Genomic DNA, 18,913 nt, shown 5'->3' on the forward strand with positions numbered 1-18,913 from the left:
CGTGCTCAGCCCCCTCCTGTACTTCCTGTTCACCCATGACTGCGTGGCCACGCACTCCTCCAACTCAATCATCAAGTTTGCAGATGACACAACAGTAGTAGGCCTGATTACGAGACAGCCTACAGGGAGGAGGTGAGGGCCATGGTAGAGTGGTGCCAGAAAAAAACCTCTCACTCAACGTCAACAAAACAAAGGAGCTGATCGTGGACTTCAGGAAACAGCAGAGGTGGCACGCCCGTATTCACATTGACGGGACCGCAGTGGAGAAGGTGGAAAGCGTCAAGTTCCTCCATCAAGGACATTAACCACCCGAGCCACGGCCTATTCACCCCGCTATCATCCAGAAGGCGAGGTCAGTTTTTGTGCATCAAAGCTGGGACCGAGAGACCGAAAAACAGCTTCTATCTCAAGGTCATCAGACTGTTAAATAGCCATCACTAGCTGGCTTCCACCTAGTTACGCAACCGTGCACCTTAGAGGCTGCTGCCGTATATTCATAGACTTGGAATCACTTGCCACTTTAATAGGGGAAGACCAGTCTCTAATAATGTTTAAATCATGTTCACATACAGCTTTACTCATCACGTATGTATATTTTGAATTCTATTCTACTGTATTTTAGTCAATGCCACTCCGACATTGCTCAATCTAATATTTAGATATTTCTCAATTCCATTCTTTTACTTTTAGATGTATGTGTATTGTTGTGAATTGTTCTTAGATACTACTGCACTGTTAGGAGCTAGAAACACAAGCCATTCACTACAGTGTGTGATCAATAAAATTTGATTTGTTAAGGGCTGTGTTTCATGTAGGCTTACCCAGGCATGACGTTTTGTATAATTCTGTCTAGGACTAGGTGACTTTTAGCAATATATTTGCCTGTATTTAACCCCCCTCTAAAAAAATTTAAATGCAAATTAGCTGCTAATGTGGCTAACAGAAATAACTACAAATGCCCTGATGATCTGGACAAGTCTACCTGTCACGTTCTGACCTTTATTTCCTTTGTTTTGTCTTAATTTAGTATGGTCAGGGCGTGAGTTGGGGTGGGCAGTCTATGTGTGTTTTTCTATGTTGGGGTTTTGAGTTCAGCCTAGTATGGTTCTCAATCAGAGACAGGTGTCGTTAGTTGTCTCTGATTGAGAATCATACTTAGGTAGCCTGGGTTTCACTTTTGAGTTGTGGGTGTTTGTTTCCGTGTGAGTGTTTTGGCCACACGGTACTGTTTCGGTTTTTGTTCATGTTCACGTTTATTGTTTTGTAGTGTTCAGTTTGTCTTTTAATAAACGTTATGGACACCTACCACTCTGCGCATTGGTCCTCCGATCATTCTCGCTTCTCCTCCTCAGAAGAGAAGGAGGAATGCCGTTACAGAAACACCCACCACCAGAGGACCAAGCAGCGTGGTAACTGGCAGCAGCAGCAGGAGAGGCAGCGATACCTGGAGAGATGGACATGGGAAGAGATTCTGGACGGTAAAGGACCCTATCTCCGTCCCAAAGCAGAGCTGGAGGCAGCGAAAGCAGAGAGGCGCCATTATGAGGAGCTAGCTCGGTAGCACGGCTGGAAGACCGAGAGGCAGCCCCAAAAATGTATTGGGGGGAGGCACACGGGGAGTGTGGCGAAGTCAGGTACGAGACCTGCGCCAACGTCCCGTGCTTACCGGAGAGAGAGGGACCAGGCAGGTACCGTGTTATGCGGTGGAGCGCACAGTTTCCCCAGTGCGTGTGCATAGCCCGGTGCGGTACATTCCAGCTCCTCGTATTGGCCAGGCTAGAGTGGGCATCGAGCCAGGTGCCATGAAGCTGGCTCTACGCATCTGGTCTCTAGTGCGTCTCCTCGGACCCGGCGTACATGGCACCAGCCTTACGCATGGTGTCCCCGGTTCACCAGCACAGCCCAGTGCGGGCTATTCCACGTCGCCGCACTTGCCTGGCTTCGGGGAGCATTCAACCAGGTAAGGTTGGTAAGGTAAGGTTGGGCAGGCTCGGTGCTCAAGAGTTCCAGTGCACCTGCACGGTCCAGTCTATCCAGTGCCACCTCCACGTACCAGCCCTCCGGTGGCAGCCCCCCGCACCAGGCTGTTTCTCCGTCTTCTCCCTACAGGTGCTCCCACCTGTCCTGCGCTGCCAGAGCCTTCCTCCTGCCCAGCGCTGTCAGTCTCCCGTCTGTCCTGAGCCGCCAGAGTCTCCCGTCTGTCCTCAGCCACCAGAGTCTCCCGTCTGTCCTGAGCCGCCAGAGTCTCCCGTCTGTCCTGAGCCGCCAGGGTCTCCCGTCTGTCCTGAGCCGCCAGGGTCTCCCGTCTGTCCTGAGCCGCCAGGGTCTCCCGTCTGTCCTGAGCCGCCAGGGTCTCCCGTCTGTCCTGAGCCGCCAGGGTCTCCCGTCTGTCCTGAGCCGCCAGGGTCTCCCGTCTGTCCTGAGCCGCCAGGGTCTCCCGTCTGTCCTGAGCCGCCAGGGTCTCCCGTCTGTCCTGAGCCGCCAGGGTCTCCCGTCTGTCCTGAGCCGCCAGGGTCTCCCGTCTGTCCTGAGCCGCCAGGGTCTCCCGTCTGTCCTGAGCCGCCAGGGTCTCCCGTCTGTCCTGAGCCGCCAGGGTCTCCCGTCTCCTGAGCCGCCAGGGTCTCCCGTCTCTCCTGAGCCGCCAGAGTCTCCAGTCTGTCCTGAGCCGCCAGAGCCGCCAGTCTGTCCTGAGCCGCCAGAGCCGCCAGTCTGTCCTGAGCCGCCAGAGCCGCCAGTCTGTCCTGAGCCGCCAGAGCCGCCAGTCTGTCCTGAGCCGCCAGAGCCGCCAGTCTGTCCTGAGCCGCCAGAGCCGCCAGTCTGTCCTGAGCCGCCAGAGCCGCCAGTCTGTCCTGAGCCGCCAGAGCCGCCAGTCTGTCCTGAGCCGCCGGTCAGACAGGATCCGCCAGAGCCGCCAGTCTGTCCTGAGCCGCCAGTCCTGAGCCGCCAGAGCGCGTCAGCCAGCCAGGAGCCGCCAGGCTGGCCTGTCACGCCAGCGATGCCGGAGGATCGCCCTTCAGCCAGCCGGAGCTGCCGGCCAGTCTCACGCCAGCGATGCCGGAATCGCCCTTCACTCCGGAGCTGCCGGAGTCTCCCGCCTGTCCGGCGCTGCCGGAGTCTCCCTTCTGTCCGGCGCTGCCGGAATCTCCTCATTCGGGTCCCATGGCTAGGGTCCCCAGTCGGAGGTCGGCGGCGAGGGTCGCCGCTCATAAGAGGCCACGGGGGCGGTTGAGAAGGTGGACAAAAACTGTGGTGAAGTGGGGTCCACATCCCGCGCCAGAGCCACCACCGCGGACAGACGCCCACCCAGACCCTCCCCTATAGGTTCAGGTTTTGAGGCCGGAGTCCGCACCTTTGGGGGAGTACTGTCACATTCTGACCTTTATTTCCTTTGTTTTGTCTTTATTTAGTATGGTCAGGGCATGAGTTGGGGTGGGCAGTCTATGTGTGTTTTTCTATGTTGGGGTTTTGAGTTCAGCCTAGTATGGTTCTCAATCAGAGGCAGGTGTCTTTAGTTGTCTGATTGAGAATCATACCTAGGTAGCCTTTTGAGTTGTGGGTGTTTGTTTCCGTGTGAGTGTTTTGGCCACACGGTACTGTTTCGGTTTTCGTTCATGTTCACGTTTATTGTTTTGTAGTGTTCAGTTTATGTCTTTTAATAAACGTTATGGACACCTACCACGCTGCGCATTGGTCCTCCGATCCTTCTCGGTTCTCCTCCTCAGAGGAGGAGGAATGTTGTTACACTACCGAATCGAGGCAAAGGTAAGAATCTCTGGATTAACTACCTAATGTTAGCTAAATGTAGTAATGAATAAATTGCCAACATTTCTTTAAATGGACAATTCTGTGAACTATCTTGTGCAAGTTTTAAAATAACTGTTTGCAAAAGTATCAGCTGTAGATGACTTGCAGGAGCTTACAGGGATTTGTAGTTTTGCATGATGACTCGAAGTGGAATCGTGTAGATATTTTGCGTTTCTGCCGTCTAGAGTGAGTGAACGTGTGCCACACGATTGGGGACAAGAACTGTGACTTGCTTTCCTCTCTGGAGCAGGGCACCGTTGAAAGGAGTGATAACTAGAGTGGCATTAAGTGTTGAGGAGGATAAATTGAGAAGTGTGCAGAAGGACATGATACAAAGGAAGGTGTATAGGTGGAAAAAGTTGTGTGTGTAAACTATAGGGGTACCCATGATGTTGGAGATCAGAGGTGTTTAATTCATGAGAAAATCTGCGTAATGTTGGCCAAAATCCAACTTCTCCATCTGCCGGTCACTGGGCTTCCTCTCATTACCATATTTGGCAGTGAGTGGAAACGCCAAGCAGATGCTTCACACTTATACGTCCAATGAAATATCTGGCTCATTGTTCTGTGGCATTATCATGTCTAGCTAACCAGTTGAACCTCTGAGGTCAAACAACAATTTTGAAACCCGATTTTACAGTATGTGTATTTGTGGGAGACATTTTTCTAAATAGCCTAATTTTCATGCCACAGTTTTTCTATCTAGAATGAGTTAATAAAATGTTGACTGATGCTAGAGATACACACATACCAGTATCATACATCAAGTTACCAGTATGCATGTTGATATATCAAATAAACAGAACACATAATGTATTTGTAACTTCTTTATTGTTTTGAAAATGTCCTTACAGGCGAGGTACAGTTTCAGTTGCACTGTTGTCCTTTTAGCTTTGGGGGGGTGTTGGGGGGTGTTGGGGGGGCAAATGGCTGAATGGCTTTGATGAAGGCACGACCTCCCAAAACTATTACAACAATCCTGAAGCACAATCTGGGAAAGAGAGAAGTGCAGCTTTAACTCTCAGACCAGTAGGTTATCATTTTGTAAAGTTTGGACAACTCAGCTTCCATCATCAGTTATAATTCTGATTATACAGAGCCTAATTGGTATTGTTAACACTATGTTTATTCAAATAAAATATGAAAATCCACTCAAACTATTTGGGTATTTTTTTCTTTAGTCCACTGTTAATACAGCATCATGATTATGTGTACTAATGAAAAAATATCCCTTTAAAAGGTAGGTTGGCAAAAAGTAAACAGTACTTTGGTGAATGTCATCTGAGTTCAGAGGCATTGATGAAACATTGTAACTAAACCTATACATGGGGGGGGCTAAAATATGACAAATTTCACATCTGAGAAATTAAATGCAAGAAAGATTTGAGAGGGAGGGGATTTAAGGAAATACTGACATTTCTTGCATATTTCCAACTGGGAGGTTTTTTTCCCTACAGTAAATATCTGCAAAAATGATTGACACTGCCATCAGCAGTTCCTACATTTGCAGATACAGATGTGCAAAGAGCAACAATCATTCACAAAAACACTGATTTTTTCAACCCTACACTGGTGAAGAAATAAGCATCAAATAAATGCTGGTGATACAAAGTTAACAGTGCAGATTTCAGGATTAGGAACACACTCATGTGGTGATACTTCAGTAATTATAAAACAAAACAGAGCACATTCCCAGCATTATATAGCTTATTGCAGTTCTAAAAATGTACTTCCTAATGGAATATAAAAATGTTTTGAAAATGTCTCATGGATCTAACATCTGTACACTGCATCTTTGGTCGAAATAGACAAGTATGTAATCTTAATGTCTTACAGACCCAGTGAGAAACATTTGGCACAGAACAGGATGAGAGAAGTCCTAAAATTGCTGATAATGTTGCCACAAAATCTTGTGCGCTACCTGCTGTGATTTATATTCTGTATTAGGAGAAACATTGCAGATAAATAGTTCTCTAGAAATATTTTAATTTGACAGATTTATTGACAAAGGTATAAATATACTGAAAAGCATAATTATTCTGTCAAAGGTAAACTCAGCGATATGACAGATGCATAAAAGTAAACAGCATAGTGGGTCAAGTTCTGCAACAACTAAGGGTGATGAAGCGAGAGGTTCAACTTCTGTTTTGGTATCCTGGCTACCACGCTGTAAGTGTGAAGCGAACTCATACCCATGCGAAGATACTGTGTGTGACTGTTAGAGTGAAGTCTTGCATCTCACTCATCTCAATATCTGCGGTGCTGCTCATGGCAATGGCATTTAGCTGAGTCTACCTTTTTAAATTGCAAATAATGTAGAAATATTGCACTTTTTAAAATAGTGCCACAAAAGGGCTTGCTCTCTCAATCAGATAACATTTTAATCTTACACCTGATATTGGTGGGACTGTACCAAATCAAGGCATTACATTCAGAGGTATATTCTACGTTGTGCAACACCGTTTCCGGCTATTCAGTATTTCCCTAGAGCACAGTGCAGTACTTTGAGGTTGCTTGGATAAATATATATTTTTTAAAGTTAGTCATGAACTCCAACCCCTTCACTATGTCACTAAAGCCAAACTGGCAATATCATTTTGGCAAAAAAGGATGAGAACGTGCACCCATTTTCACAATTTTTACACACTCACAGTAGGATTTCCTTCATTTTCACATACTTCCTCTTTTAAAAGGGCATTAAGCTAAAAGAAAATGGGTAAAAGTCCCCATCCAACCATACAGTAAGAGGCCAGTGACATGTGACTGGTAGTGAGACAGTTTCCTGGTTCCCAGAGGCCGCATTCCTGGGGCTGTGGAGAGGGGGAAGGACAGTAGCGGTGTTGGGGGGGACGTGGGCTGGGGTTTCTATTGGTCAGGTGGAGACAGATGGCCCGCTGTGGTTGGTCAGGTCATGTAGCGTGTGATGGCGCGCAGGGCATATAGCAGTTCTGCCTGCATCCTGGCCTCCATTAGGAGTAGGTTCACATGGACCTGGAAGGGGCATGGTGGCCAGAGGATTAGCATACCATACATAATATAACACAGTGCAGTTACTTTATATAACTGGAATGGTATGGACTGCAGTATGGACAGCCATTGAGCTGTAAAATGGATATGCATTTGCAGAATGTAGCACAAGGCTGTAAGAGACAAAAGACATCTCACTGAGTTGGATATGTAAACCAAGTGAGATTCTGTTGAGAAACGTTTTAATGGGGTCTGAAGAAAAAGATGCTTGTACAGACATAATTACTAACTAAAGTGAATGCTGCTGCCCTCATTACGTCAGGGATGAGACATTTGTTCCAGGTTGTCTTGACCGGAGCATTAAAAACAAGACAATGACCCACTTCCACGCTGCTGGTTCTAATAATAACTCGAGCTCGTCTTTCATCTCTTTCAGCCCAGTCAGATTCCAACAGGGGGCCTCTCTGCAGAACAACCAAAACACAATAACAGCATGTTCCTGCAGCCAAGAGCTTAATTTCCTCCAGCTCTGCTCAATAGTCCTAGTGTACTCATGAGCCAAAGCCTCCTGCAGAAACACAATCTAACAGCATGACCAATCCTGCCACTGAACTCTGGCCTAGTTACAAAGACATATCAGGATTCACAAGATCATTTTTGTGGCTGTTGACAGTGTAAAGCAAAGCAAAACGTTGTTTTTCAAAGGATACACACGTACATAAACACCATACGATTATACACTCTCACAAATACGAGCATCTGCAGTTTTCTAACCTTCTCGGAGTGGCGGAACTGCCTCCAGTAGCTGTCATACATGCGACGAGTGGTCCTCTCTGGATAACATGTTACGGTCTTTATATAGACCTTCAGACTGCGTTCCAATAGCTGATTCACCTCCCCATAGTCATAGTCATCATATCTGCAGACAGGACATCAAGCCTGGAGCATCACTTTACGGTCTGCTATGGACTACTTCAGGGCTTCAATAAACACTTACTCACTCATTTAAATATTATCATTATCACACTAACTTGATTAATACTAAGTATCCACACTTGATAGTGAATGAGAAATGTATGTGACAGAAAGGGCACTGATGCCTTACCTGATGCCATACATGCAGTGCACGTAATTGAAGAGTGCACGTCGGAGCATGGTGGTGTCCACGTCCTCGTGACTGGCCATGTTGTAGTAGGTCAGGTCACACGCTGTCCGGAACTTGTCATCCAGCAGCAGCCCGATGTCTGAATAAAGCCTGTTGACCAGAGAGAAACCATGGTCCTCCCACGAGTAGTCCTACAGACAGAGAGACAGAGAGAAAGCGAGTGAAGTTGTTCAGGCATGACAGTGGAATTAAGGTTTTCCATTATCACCCACCTGTGCTCTAAAAGTTGGTGGATTGTCTTCCCCTCGTCGAGCAAAGTCCTGGTACCCGAAGGTGGCATCTTCCACAAACTGAGACACTTTGGATGTGGGCATCACCTCATCCTCCAACTCTGCAGAGTCACAATGGAGATGGATCATAATCAGTAATCACATAATCCCTTTACTCAGTGAGAGAGAGACAACAGGAACAGGTGTGGTTGCAGTACCTCCAGAGCCCACCAATAGGCTCTCTTTCTTCTCCTTCTCGAAGCGTGTGGCCATCTCCTCCTGCGAAGCCTCATCCTCCTCCCTCTCCTCCTGCAGCCTCTTCATTCTGTCCATCAGCGCCTCCAACTCACTGACAGAGTCTGTGGTCTGAAACACACACAACAAAGCAGAACTCTATTATTATGACAATAGTTACACATACTTAGATACATTTCCAACACAATCCCTCCAAACACACATAGTTAAATCTCACCTCAGGGCTGCTACTGCTGAGATCTCGGTCCAGGTGATGGTCGCTGGCCAGGTCACATGTACAGTAGTTGCTGATGTAGACGGCCTGGAAGCCGTTGGTGTTTTGTGTGTCAACCTGGGGGTTGATGCCACTGCCAAACACAAAGCTGGCCAGAGCATGGAAATGGGCCAATATGACCACAGCATGGACCAGCTCTGCCAAAGACCAACTGTGCTCCCCTGTCTTCACCAAGTTCTAAAGTAGAGGGGAAGAAAAGGGTTTGGTGTGAGTTACTTTGTGTGCGTATGTGGATAAAAGTCGTGTTTTTGAATAGATACAGTATGTGCATATGTGGATAATGTACTTGAATATGTGTATGTTTTATGTATGTCTGTGTTCTAACCTGAATGTGCTCCTTGGTGATGAGCCATGGTCTGTGTGCTAGGAGCTTGTTGATCTCGTTGAGGTTCCTCAGTCTCTGAGGGACGTACTGTAGGCCCTTCAGCCAGTCCAGACACACCCCCATCCTGTAGAACTCACGCACGTGCAGAGACACCAGGAAGGAACACTGGTGACGCGCTGCAGCCTGGAGAGAGAAAGAGGGGAGGCTATCATATCTATATTTATAGCCTACTTGGAAAACTCTTCCTTTACTGCATATACTTTGTTGTTTTCTACTGTCTAAACTATTTATATTCTTGTTCTGTATACTATAGGTGTCTGGCTAGACTGTAAACTCTCCTTCCAGACTCACATTAAGCATCTCCAATCTAAAATTAAATCTAGATTCGGCTTCCTATTTCGCAACAAAGCATCCTTCACTCATGCTGCCAAACATACCCTAATAAAACTGACCATCCTACCGATCCTCGACTTCAGCGATGTCATTTACAAAATAGCCTCCAACACTCTACTCAACAAATTGGATGCAGTCTATCACAGTGCCCTCGCTTCGTACTGGTCGCCAAACCCACTGGCTCCAGGTCATCTACAAGTCTCTTCTAGGTTAAGCTCCGCCTTATCTCGGCTCACTGGTCACCATAACAACACCCACCCGTAGCACGCGCTCCAGCAGGTATATCTCACTGATCACCCCCAAAGCCAATTCCTCTTTTGGCCACCTTTCCTTCCAGTTCTCTGCTGCCAATGACTGGAACGAATTGCAAAAATCACTGAAGCTGGAGACATATCTCCTTCACTAGCTTTAAACACCAGCTGTCAGAGCAGCTCACAGATCACTGCACCTGTACATAGCCCATCTGTAAATAGCCCATCCAACTACCACATCCCCATACTGTATTTATTTATTTATCTTGCTCCTTTGCACCCCAGTATCTCTACTTGCGCATTCATCTTCTGCACATCTATCAATCCAGTGCTTAATTGGTATATTGTAATTGCTTCACCACCATGGCCTAGTAATTGCCTTACCTCCCCTCTTATCTTACCTCATTTGCACACACTGTATATAGACTTTTCCTACTGTATGTTTTATTTATTCCATGTGTAACTCTGTTGTATGTGTCAAACTGCTTTGCTTTATCTTGGCCAGGTCGCAGTTGTAAATGAGAACTTGCTCTCAACTAGCCTACCTGGTTAAATAAAGATGAAATAAAAATAAAATATTCTGGGTAGTACTGTATTTAACAGTCCTGTTTTAGTTTGCATTCACCATGTAGCTGGCTTGGCAGACTAATATAAAGCATACATTTTGCCTGTATATGCACGATCTATACTAAATTAATATTTTATATGCATGTTGTATACTGTCACTTCTAAGCATGACTTATTTTAAACTGCACATTGATGGTTTCCACATGGTTCTTTGACAATGCACTGAATTCAGCTGTTCCTCCTGACATAACATGCTGTATCGTTAAGAGTGAGGGGGCAGACTTTGGCCTAGTTGTGGGCCACATCAGGAACTGGGTGAGTTGGAGGTGTGCTGGGAGGACCCTCTGAGATGGCTGCATAAACAATCTCTTGTTCATCCTACTCCAGTGTTTACCATGATGGCGATGAAGTGTCGGCAGTGGAGAGGCAAGGGGCCGTCCATCCTCAGCAGGTAGAACTGGCTGTGCAGGAAGGACTCCAGGTAGTGGGGGTGCAGTCCCATCACCTGGGTCAGGTGGTCCACATGGCCTGACGGAGAGTAGGCCTCGGCTAGGAGCTGCTCTGTGAGGGGGTCCACTTGGGACGCCTCCACAATCTGGAACCAGGAAGGAGGGGTAGGGGGAAGTGGTCCGGCAGGACAGGGAAGAGAGAGGTTTCAGTTAGGCAGTGTGTATTGAAATCGTGTTACAGGAAAAATGCTGCTGCTGTAATCTAAAACATGGTTTACACCTAAATTCGAGGCTAGAAGAAGATAAAGGTGGAAAGAAAGACAAAGGGGAAAAAGTTTTAGATAAAACAAAAGTGACAGAAAACGAGAGTGTAAGCAGGACAGGGGGAAGTATAGCCTCAAGACAGAACGAAAGCATTTTCTCACCTCTTCCTTTGGAATGAAGGCACTGGGTCCACTGGAGAAGGGTCGCGGCACTCTGACTCCTTTATCCTGAGACGAGACAAGAGCGTTAGATAAGGAAACTGGGTTAGCTAAGGAACCATAGTACACAAGGAACTTAGATGTACAACCCACTTTAAGCACCACTTAAATGAACTCCGCCATGTTGGGGAAACAAAGAAAAAAAAACTTAAATTAATGAAAAAGAGGGCATGTACGGTGCCTTCGGGAAAGTATTCAGACCCCTTGACGTTTTCCACATTGTTACATTAGCCTTATTCTAAAATTGATTAAATTGTTTTTCCCCCTCAATCTACACACAATACCCCATAATGACAAAGAAAAAATTTGTTAGAAATTATCAAAATAACAAAACTGAAATATCACATTGACATAAGTAGTCAGGCCCTTTATTCAGTACTTTGTTGAAGCACCTTTGGCAGTGATTACAGCCTCAAGTCTTCTTGGATAGGATGCTACAAGCTTGGCACACTTGTATTTGGGGATTTTCTCACATTCTTCTCTGCAGATCCTCTCAAGCTCTGACAGGTTGGCTGGGGAGCGTCTCTGCACAGCTATTTTCAGGTCTCTCCAGAGATGTTCGATCACAATGCCCGCTTAACCCGGGTTCAAATCCGGGCTCTGGCTGGGCCACTCAAGGACATTGAAACTTGTCCCAAAGCCACTACCGCGCTGTCTTAGCTGTGTGCTTAGGGTCATTGTCCTGTTGGAAGGTGAACCTTCGCCCCAATCTGAGATCCTGAGTGCTCTGGAGCAGATTGCCATCAAGGATCTCTCTGTACTTCTTTCCCTCGATCCTCACTAGTCTCCCAGTTCCTGCCGCTGAATGAAAAACATCCCCACAGCATGATGCTGCCAGCACCATGCTTCACTGCAGGGATGGTGCCAGGTTTCCTCCAGACGTGACGCCAAAGACTTCAATCTTGATTTCATCAGACGAGAGAATCTGGTTTCTCGTGGTCTGAGAGTCCTTTAGGTGCTTTTTGGCAAACTCCAAACAGGCCATCATGTGCCTTTTGTCTGGCCATTCTATCATAAATGCCTGATTGGTGGAGTGCTGCAGAGATGGTTGTCCTTCTGGAGGGTTCTCCCATCTCCACAGAGGAACTCTGGAGCTCTGTCAGAGTGACCATCGGGTTCTTGGTCACATCCCTGACCAAGGCCCTTCTTCCCCGATTGCTCAGTTTTGGCTCCAGGAAGAGTCTTGATGGTTCCAAACTTCTTCTATTTAAGAATGATGGAGGCCACTGTGTTCTTGGGGACCTTCAATGCTGCAGAAATGTTTTGGTACTCTTCCCCAGATCTGTGCCTCGACACAATCCAGTTTCTGAGCTAGGACAATTCCTTCGACCTCATGGCTTGGTTTTTGCTCTGACATGCACTGTCAACTGTGGGACCTGATATATTCCAAATCATGTCCAATCAATAGAAATGACCACAGGTGGAATCCAATCAAGTTGGAGAAACATCAAGGATGATCAATGGATACAGGATGCACCTGAGCTCAATTTCAAGTCTCATATCAAAGGATCTGAATGCTTACGTAAATAAGGTATTTATTGTTATTTTTTAAATGTGAAAAAATGTCTAACCTGTTTTCGCTTTGTCATTATGGGGTATTGCATGTAGATTGCTGAGAAAAACATTTAATTTAAGCAATTTTAGAATTAGGCTGTAATGTAACAAAATGTGGAAAAATGGAAGTGGTCTGAATACTTTCCGAATGCACTGTATAGAAGTGAGGTTTGATATGTAATGGGCAGCAGGTAAACCCAGCGGGTGAGAGCATTTAGCCAGTAACCGAAAGTACACTGGCTCAAATCGCTGAGCTGACTAGGTGAAAGATCTAACGATGTGCCCTTGAACAAGGCATCCAACCATAATTGCTCCTGTAAGTCGCTCTGGATAAGAATGTCTGCTAAGTGACTAAAATGTAACAGCCAGGCCTTTGTGCATCAATCCATTTGCTCAAAGGTAAAGTAACCCCCTCCTCTTGTAACCTTTTGAGATGAGCAAACAGCCTGTGTGCACACACATTAGCCATGGAACATTGGGATCAAGTCCTGGGCAGAGGAAAGAACGGCAGCTTTATGGTTCACATTGTCGTGTGTGTGTGTGTGTGTGTGTGTGCGTGCGTGCGTGTGTGAGTCTGGCATGTTAAAGTGTAGATTTATGTTAGGTTGTGTATGTCACACCTGTACATCTATTGAACTTAATGTACTGAGAGCTCTGAGGAGAGAGGGAGGTTAAAGAGATCTCTTCCCAGAGGCAGTGATGTAAAGTAACTAAGTAAAAGTACTTTTAAATACTAAATTGAACAAAAATAGAAACGCAACATGTAAAGTGTTGGTGCCATGTTTCATGAGCTGAAATAAAAGATCCCAGAAATTGTCCGTATGCACAAAAAGTGTATTTCTCTCAAATGTTGTGTACAAATTTGTTTCGTACACTAGCCCCACAACTGCAGCCAAATTAGTTTCGTACACACGTCCAACTAGCCCCACAACCGCAGACCCCACGTGTAACCACACCAGCCGAGGACTTCCACATCTGGCTTCTTCACCTGCGGGATCGTCTGAGACCAGCCACCGACAGCTGATGAAACTCTGGGTTTGCACAACCGAAGAATTTCTGCACAAACTGTCAGAAACCATCTTAGGGAAGCTCATCTGTGTGCTCACCCTTCTCACCAGGGTCTTGACCTGACAAGAGTTTGACGTCGTAACCGACTTCAGTGAGCAAATGTTCACCTTCGATGGTCACTGGTACGTAACTGGAGAAGGCTATTTTACACACAATTCCTGGAAACTGAAAATATCCCAGTTCTTCCATGGTCTACATGATCAAGAGACATGTCACCCATTGAGCATGTTTGGGATTCTCTGGATTGCATGCTCCAGTTTGCGCCAATATCCAGCAACTTCTCACAGCCATTGAAGAGGAGTGAGACAGCATTCCACAGGCCTGAAATGGTGGTCACACTAGATACTGATGGATTTTCTGATCCACGACGCTAACTTATATATATTTCTTTTATACATTTTATTTATTATTTCTCCACAATTTCGTGGTATCCAATTGGTAACTCCCGCTGCAACTCCCGTACGGACTCGAGAGAGCGGTGAAGGTCGAGAGCCGTGCATCCTCTGAAACACAACCCAGCTTCTTGCTTCTTGACACAATGCCCGCTTAACCCGGAAGCTGCACCAATGTGTCGGAGGAAACAAGGGAGTCGCTAGTGCGTGATGGGACAAGAACGACGCTGGGCCAATTGTGCGCCTCCCCATGGGTCTCCCAGTCGCGGTTGGCTGGGACAGGGCCTGGACTCGAACCAGGATCTCAATTGGCACAGCAATTGGCACAGCTAGTGCCTTAGACCACTGCGCCGCTCGGGAGGCCCCCTAACGTAAAAAAAAAAAAGGTATCTGTGACCAAGAGATGGATAACTGTATTCCCTGTCATCTGAATTCCATAGATTAGGGCCTAATGAATTTATTTCAATTGACTGATTTCCTTATATGAACTGTAACGCAGTAAAATCTTTGAAATTGTTGCATGTTGCATTTTATATTTTTGTTCAGAAGGATAGTAAAACAAGAAAATTGGGGACAGGACTAACCCTAACCCCACAAGAAAAAAGGCTATTTTAGATTTAGGGATTAGGTTTAGGGAACATAGGATTTTGAATGTGAATCAATTGTTTGGTAACTGGAAAATGTACCAGTTTCTCTAGTGAAATCACAGTTGACATATTTAGTCATGTTCTACTGACTCCAGGAGAATCCTTTTTTCAAACAATGCAAGATGGGTTTTTTTCAATTTATTTGGAATGGCAAACCAGATTAAGTTAAACGAGCATAATAATATAACGAACATGAGCATTAAAACTATTAAATATTAAGACATTAAACCTCTCTTAAAGCCTCCATTGTACCACAATTGTATCTATTGTAAATCCAAATAGGATTTCTAGCAAGCTACTAAGAGAGGCCCATCCTATCTTTAGCTTTTTGCAGATTAAAACCTTACATTTTCGGTGGATTGACAATGGATGCCTGTTTAAAGTATCCTCCTGTTTAAATGAAGTCATACAGAGTTGGCTACAATTTCATCCTCCAGAAAAGGCAGATATAATATTACAGCAAATAATATAGCTAAAGTCCAATATACCGATAGAGAAAAAATATATACAATTTTGAAAAAATTTACATGAAGGGTATAATATTTATGAAGGACATTGTAAACAAGAACTGTAAAATGATGTCACACAAGCTAACGACAGTGTAGGCTCAATACATATGGGGGTGGAGGAGAAAGAGTCAGAGAGACCCCTCTCTGTTCCAGTGGCATATGTCTTATTACATAACAGACCTTTGAATGTGCCTTCTGTCAACAGACAGGCAATTTCCCGTGAATTTAGCTAATTGGGTTGAAGCCCTGTGTCTCCCACTGCCACCGGTGACACACACAGACAGACAGACAGACCTGCCCTGTGCTGCAGACAGGTGCAACCTGGTAGCAATCCCTCCCTCTTTCTCCCTATCCCCCTCTATTTTCCTATTCTCTCTGCCCCTTTGTGTGTGATGCGTGTCTGTTGCTGGGGCAGCGTGGCTGATGCAACTACCTGAGATGATACAGAGAGATGTGGCTCAAGTGCTCCTATATATCCTGGCCTGTGCAGATCTAAAAAGAGCCTGGACCCGTCTGTCTCCATCACACAAAAAACTAATAGACAGTTGTAATTGTGGGATAAGTATTTGTTAAATAAGTAATAAAGTAATCAAAAACAAGAATCTTACATCATAATTAAAGATAAATTAAGTAAAATGCAAAGTGACAGTTCTCTCTCTCTCTCTCTCTCTCTCTCTCAGTAAACTCTAATTTCCAACCAATAGGGTGTCTGTTGAGAACAACCTCTATGAAACCTTTTGGGTTTTAACCTACAAAATAAAATATCTATAGTTTCTGCCTTTACCAGTATATGTATATCTGATTGAGGCATAGAGTATTTACCAGTATCTATTGGTAAATGTAGGAGGCAGACATGAAAGTGTTTTTTTTCTGTCAGTGATGTTTGTCATGAAAGGGCTGACTCTGGTGTGCATACAGACAAAGCTGTCTCTAGGCATTGTAATCTGTATGTCCTCATGTTTTGTTGTTAAACCGATAACTGTGGCAACAGGGATAGGACAGAGTATTGATGCATTCATTGACTGAGAGCTGCTTTTGAAGTTCTTCAACAGAATGTTGTTTAGACCGAAGTAGAGATTTAGAAAGAAGTAGGAATTAAGAGGTGGATTTAGATAAAAGTAGGGATGAACTAGAAATATACCAAAACATTTTTAGAAATGTACTTGAAATGAATATTACACTTGAAGTCAATAAAAACATTTTTTTTTAAGTATTCGATGACAGATTACAATCATTTTAGCATATAGGTTCATGGTATAGTTGTCCAAATCTATTCACTCACATGCCTATACAAATATTACCACTAAATGTAAATACAAATGGTACTTCACAGTGAATCTGCAGAGAAAATGGAAGTGATGCAGTGGAAATATGATCACCATGCTAAACTAATATCAAAGGCAGTCTCTATTTGTTCTGCTAAATGTTTTTGAGTACATTAATTATGTAATGGATATGTGCCATCTTTGTGCAAAATGCAGATACATTTCTAATGAGTTTACCATTTACATGAAGTGAGTGAGTTAGAGACTCTTATCAATTCCCCCCCAACTCTATTGCTATCATACTGATTGATGACCATACTGGGAATTAAATCAATGCAAATGGAACCATTTTTGCAGATTGTTGTCTATGTTTGAATGGAAAAACAGCCTGATTGTCATCAAAATTATTATTAACTTTCATGTTGTCCATGAACTGCAAAAAAGCCCATGATTAATGACTAAATTATTAGATTTCAGATCATTTACAATAGGCCTAAATCTAAAGCAATTTAGGTCCTGAAGCAAATATAGAGATGTTGAAATACAGAATGTAATACAAACATATCAGTAAGGGAAGGATTAGACCCATGAAAAGAAATGTGTATGTCTGCTGTCTGAATCAGTAGATCTAATCAAAGCCTACTAGAGTCTATAGGCGACTTACTGTACTAGGATCTAATTGAAAACTAGAGTTTTAGGGTGCAATGATATTTTATCTAAATTGGAAGGAATGACTAATCACCTTGATAAAACATGCTATTGGTCGACTAGTAAAAATAACATTTGGAGAAATCAATCTGAAAACACCATACCTTTTTCCTTATCACCTTTTGACAGATGTTACACATGTGAAATGGGTTGGGGGAGTTGGAGTCCGCACTGAAGCTCATGCTGGCCGCCACTGTAACCGTCGTAGAAACGGTACTTTAAATAACTGTAGGCCTATGTCACTCTCTTGCAGGTGTGGTAGTGGTGGGTTGGGGAGACCGAAGAGTTGTTATATCACGAAGCCGTTTTTCGAGAGTGGTATAAGGAGGCTCTGTCTTCCCCAGTCTCACTCACCACACAAAGCCAGGCAGTTCGGTGAGCAAACTTCTGACTTTGCTCTGCCGGAGGTGGGCACGCCCACCAGCCAATAGCGACGCACAACAGCTAGAGGGGTGTGTTTGCAAAACAACATACGCCTGCTGTCTTTAGTTAGCTATTAAAGCAATAACTTTCCACAACCCGCATCCTTTTATTAGACCCAAGACAACTAAAAAGCAACTTGAATCCGTACCAAATAAAGGAAAAAACAACATTCAGCAAAATAATACAATTTGATTACTTTTCTTTGTGTTACGATGTATAAATAAATTACAATGCGTTTGTCATCACAGTAATTTCAATTGGATATAACAGCATGGATAGAACCAGGATACAATACTCTGGTCTACAAGGTTTGTTTTAATAATAGGCAATAAAGTTGTACGTAGGTAGGTGTGTGTGTGTGTGTGTGTGTGTGTGTGTGTGTGTGTGTGTGTGTGTGTGTGTGTGTGTGTGTGTGTGTGTGTGTGTGTGTGTGTGTGTGTGTGTGTGTGTGTGTGTGCGTGCGTGTGTGTGTGTGTAAACAAACAAGATGAAAAACGAAGGCTCAGCGATTTACAGAGCAACGCAACACAGGCCTACAGCCAGGTAGATCTTCAAGAATAAAACCATTATTTTCATCTTTATACTAAAGACTATAAATAAATACAGACATAAAGGAAGGATCCTGCTTTTGTTTTTCGTGTATGGGGCCATGGTAGTACTGGTAAATCTGACGTGAGTCACCATACTTTCTGCTGGTATGCTGTAAATTCTCTTTAATTTGAAATGCATTATTAGTTGAGGAAGCAGAAAATATTTCATACAAGTACAACATTGAGTCAGCAAACAAAGAGAGCAGCAGTGGTAACAAAACCACTCAGCAGAAATCTTGACTAATCCAGCCCCACAGACATGTCTCATCATCTTTCACCTCCTCTCTCTTCTGCCTTTCAAGTCTCACCCAGGGCTGGGGAGTAGTGAACTATGCTAAACAAAAATATAAACACAAAATGCAACAATTTGGAAGATTTTACTGAGTTACAGTTCATATAAAGAAATCGGTCAATTGAAATAAATGAATTAGGCCCTAATCTATGGATTTTACATGACTGTGTAGGGGTGCAGCCATGAGTGGTAGTGATGGGTCGTTCGCGAACGAGTCGGCTCTAAGATCCAGCTCTTGTGGTGAACGTTGGGAGCCGGCTCGCATATCAAAAGAGCCAAATCTATTTATACAAATATTAAAACATTAAGATATTAATAATCAAA

At 44.5% G+C, this 18,913-nt stretch overlaps 1 protein-coding gene across 1 annotated transcript; it reads right to left on the minus strand.

Annotated features, from left to right (window-relative positions):
- Nucleotides 1-4,731: 4,731 nt before the first annotated feature.
- Nucleotides 4,732-17,654, minus strand: LOC112257736 (sestrin-3). The gene is made up of 10 exons (XM_024431530.2): nucleotides 17,389-17,654; nucleotides 11,085-11,150; nucleotides 10,605-10,805; nucleotides 9,000-9,182; nucleotides 8,618-8,851; nucleotides 8,364-8,511; nucleotides 8,149-8,267; nucleotides 7,877-8,067; nucleotides 7,546-7,690; nucleotides 4,732-6,795 (listed from the first exon to the last, which is right to left on the minus strand). The coding sequence occupies exons 1-10, from the start codon at nucleotides 17,464-17,466 to the stop codon at nucleotides 6,709-6,711; spliced, it is 1,452 nt and encodes a 483-aa protein (XP_024287298.1). The 5' UTR covers nucleotides 17,467-17,654; the 3' UTR covers nucleotides 4,732-6,708.
- Between the last annotated feature and the right edge of the window lie 1,259 nt (nucleotides 17,655-18,913).

This window comes from Oncorhynchus tshawytscha, linkage group LG09 (assembly GCF_018296145.1).
Source record: "Oncorhynchus tshawytscha isolate Ot180627B linkage group LG09, Otsh_v2.0, whole genome shotgun sequence".
Classification (NCBI taxonomy): Eukaryota; Metazoa; Chordata; class Actinopteri; order Salmoniformes; family Salmonidae; genus Oncorhynchus; species Oncorhynchus tshawytscha.

Coding starts and splice junctions, on each gene's coding strand:
- LOC112257736 (XM_024431530.2), bottom strand. CDS start 17,466: ATGAGCTTCAGTGCGGACTCCAACTCCCCCAACCCATTTCACATGTGT. Junction 11,151..17,388: donor AAAAGGTGATAAGGAAAAAG/GTATGGTGTTTT, acceptor GTCTCGTCTCAG/GATAAAGGAGTCAGAGTGCC. Junction 7,691..7,876: donor CACTGCATGTATGGCATCAG/GTAAGGCATCAG, acceptor TCCTGTCTGCAG/ATATGATGACTATGACTATG.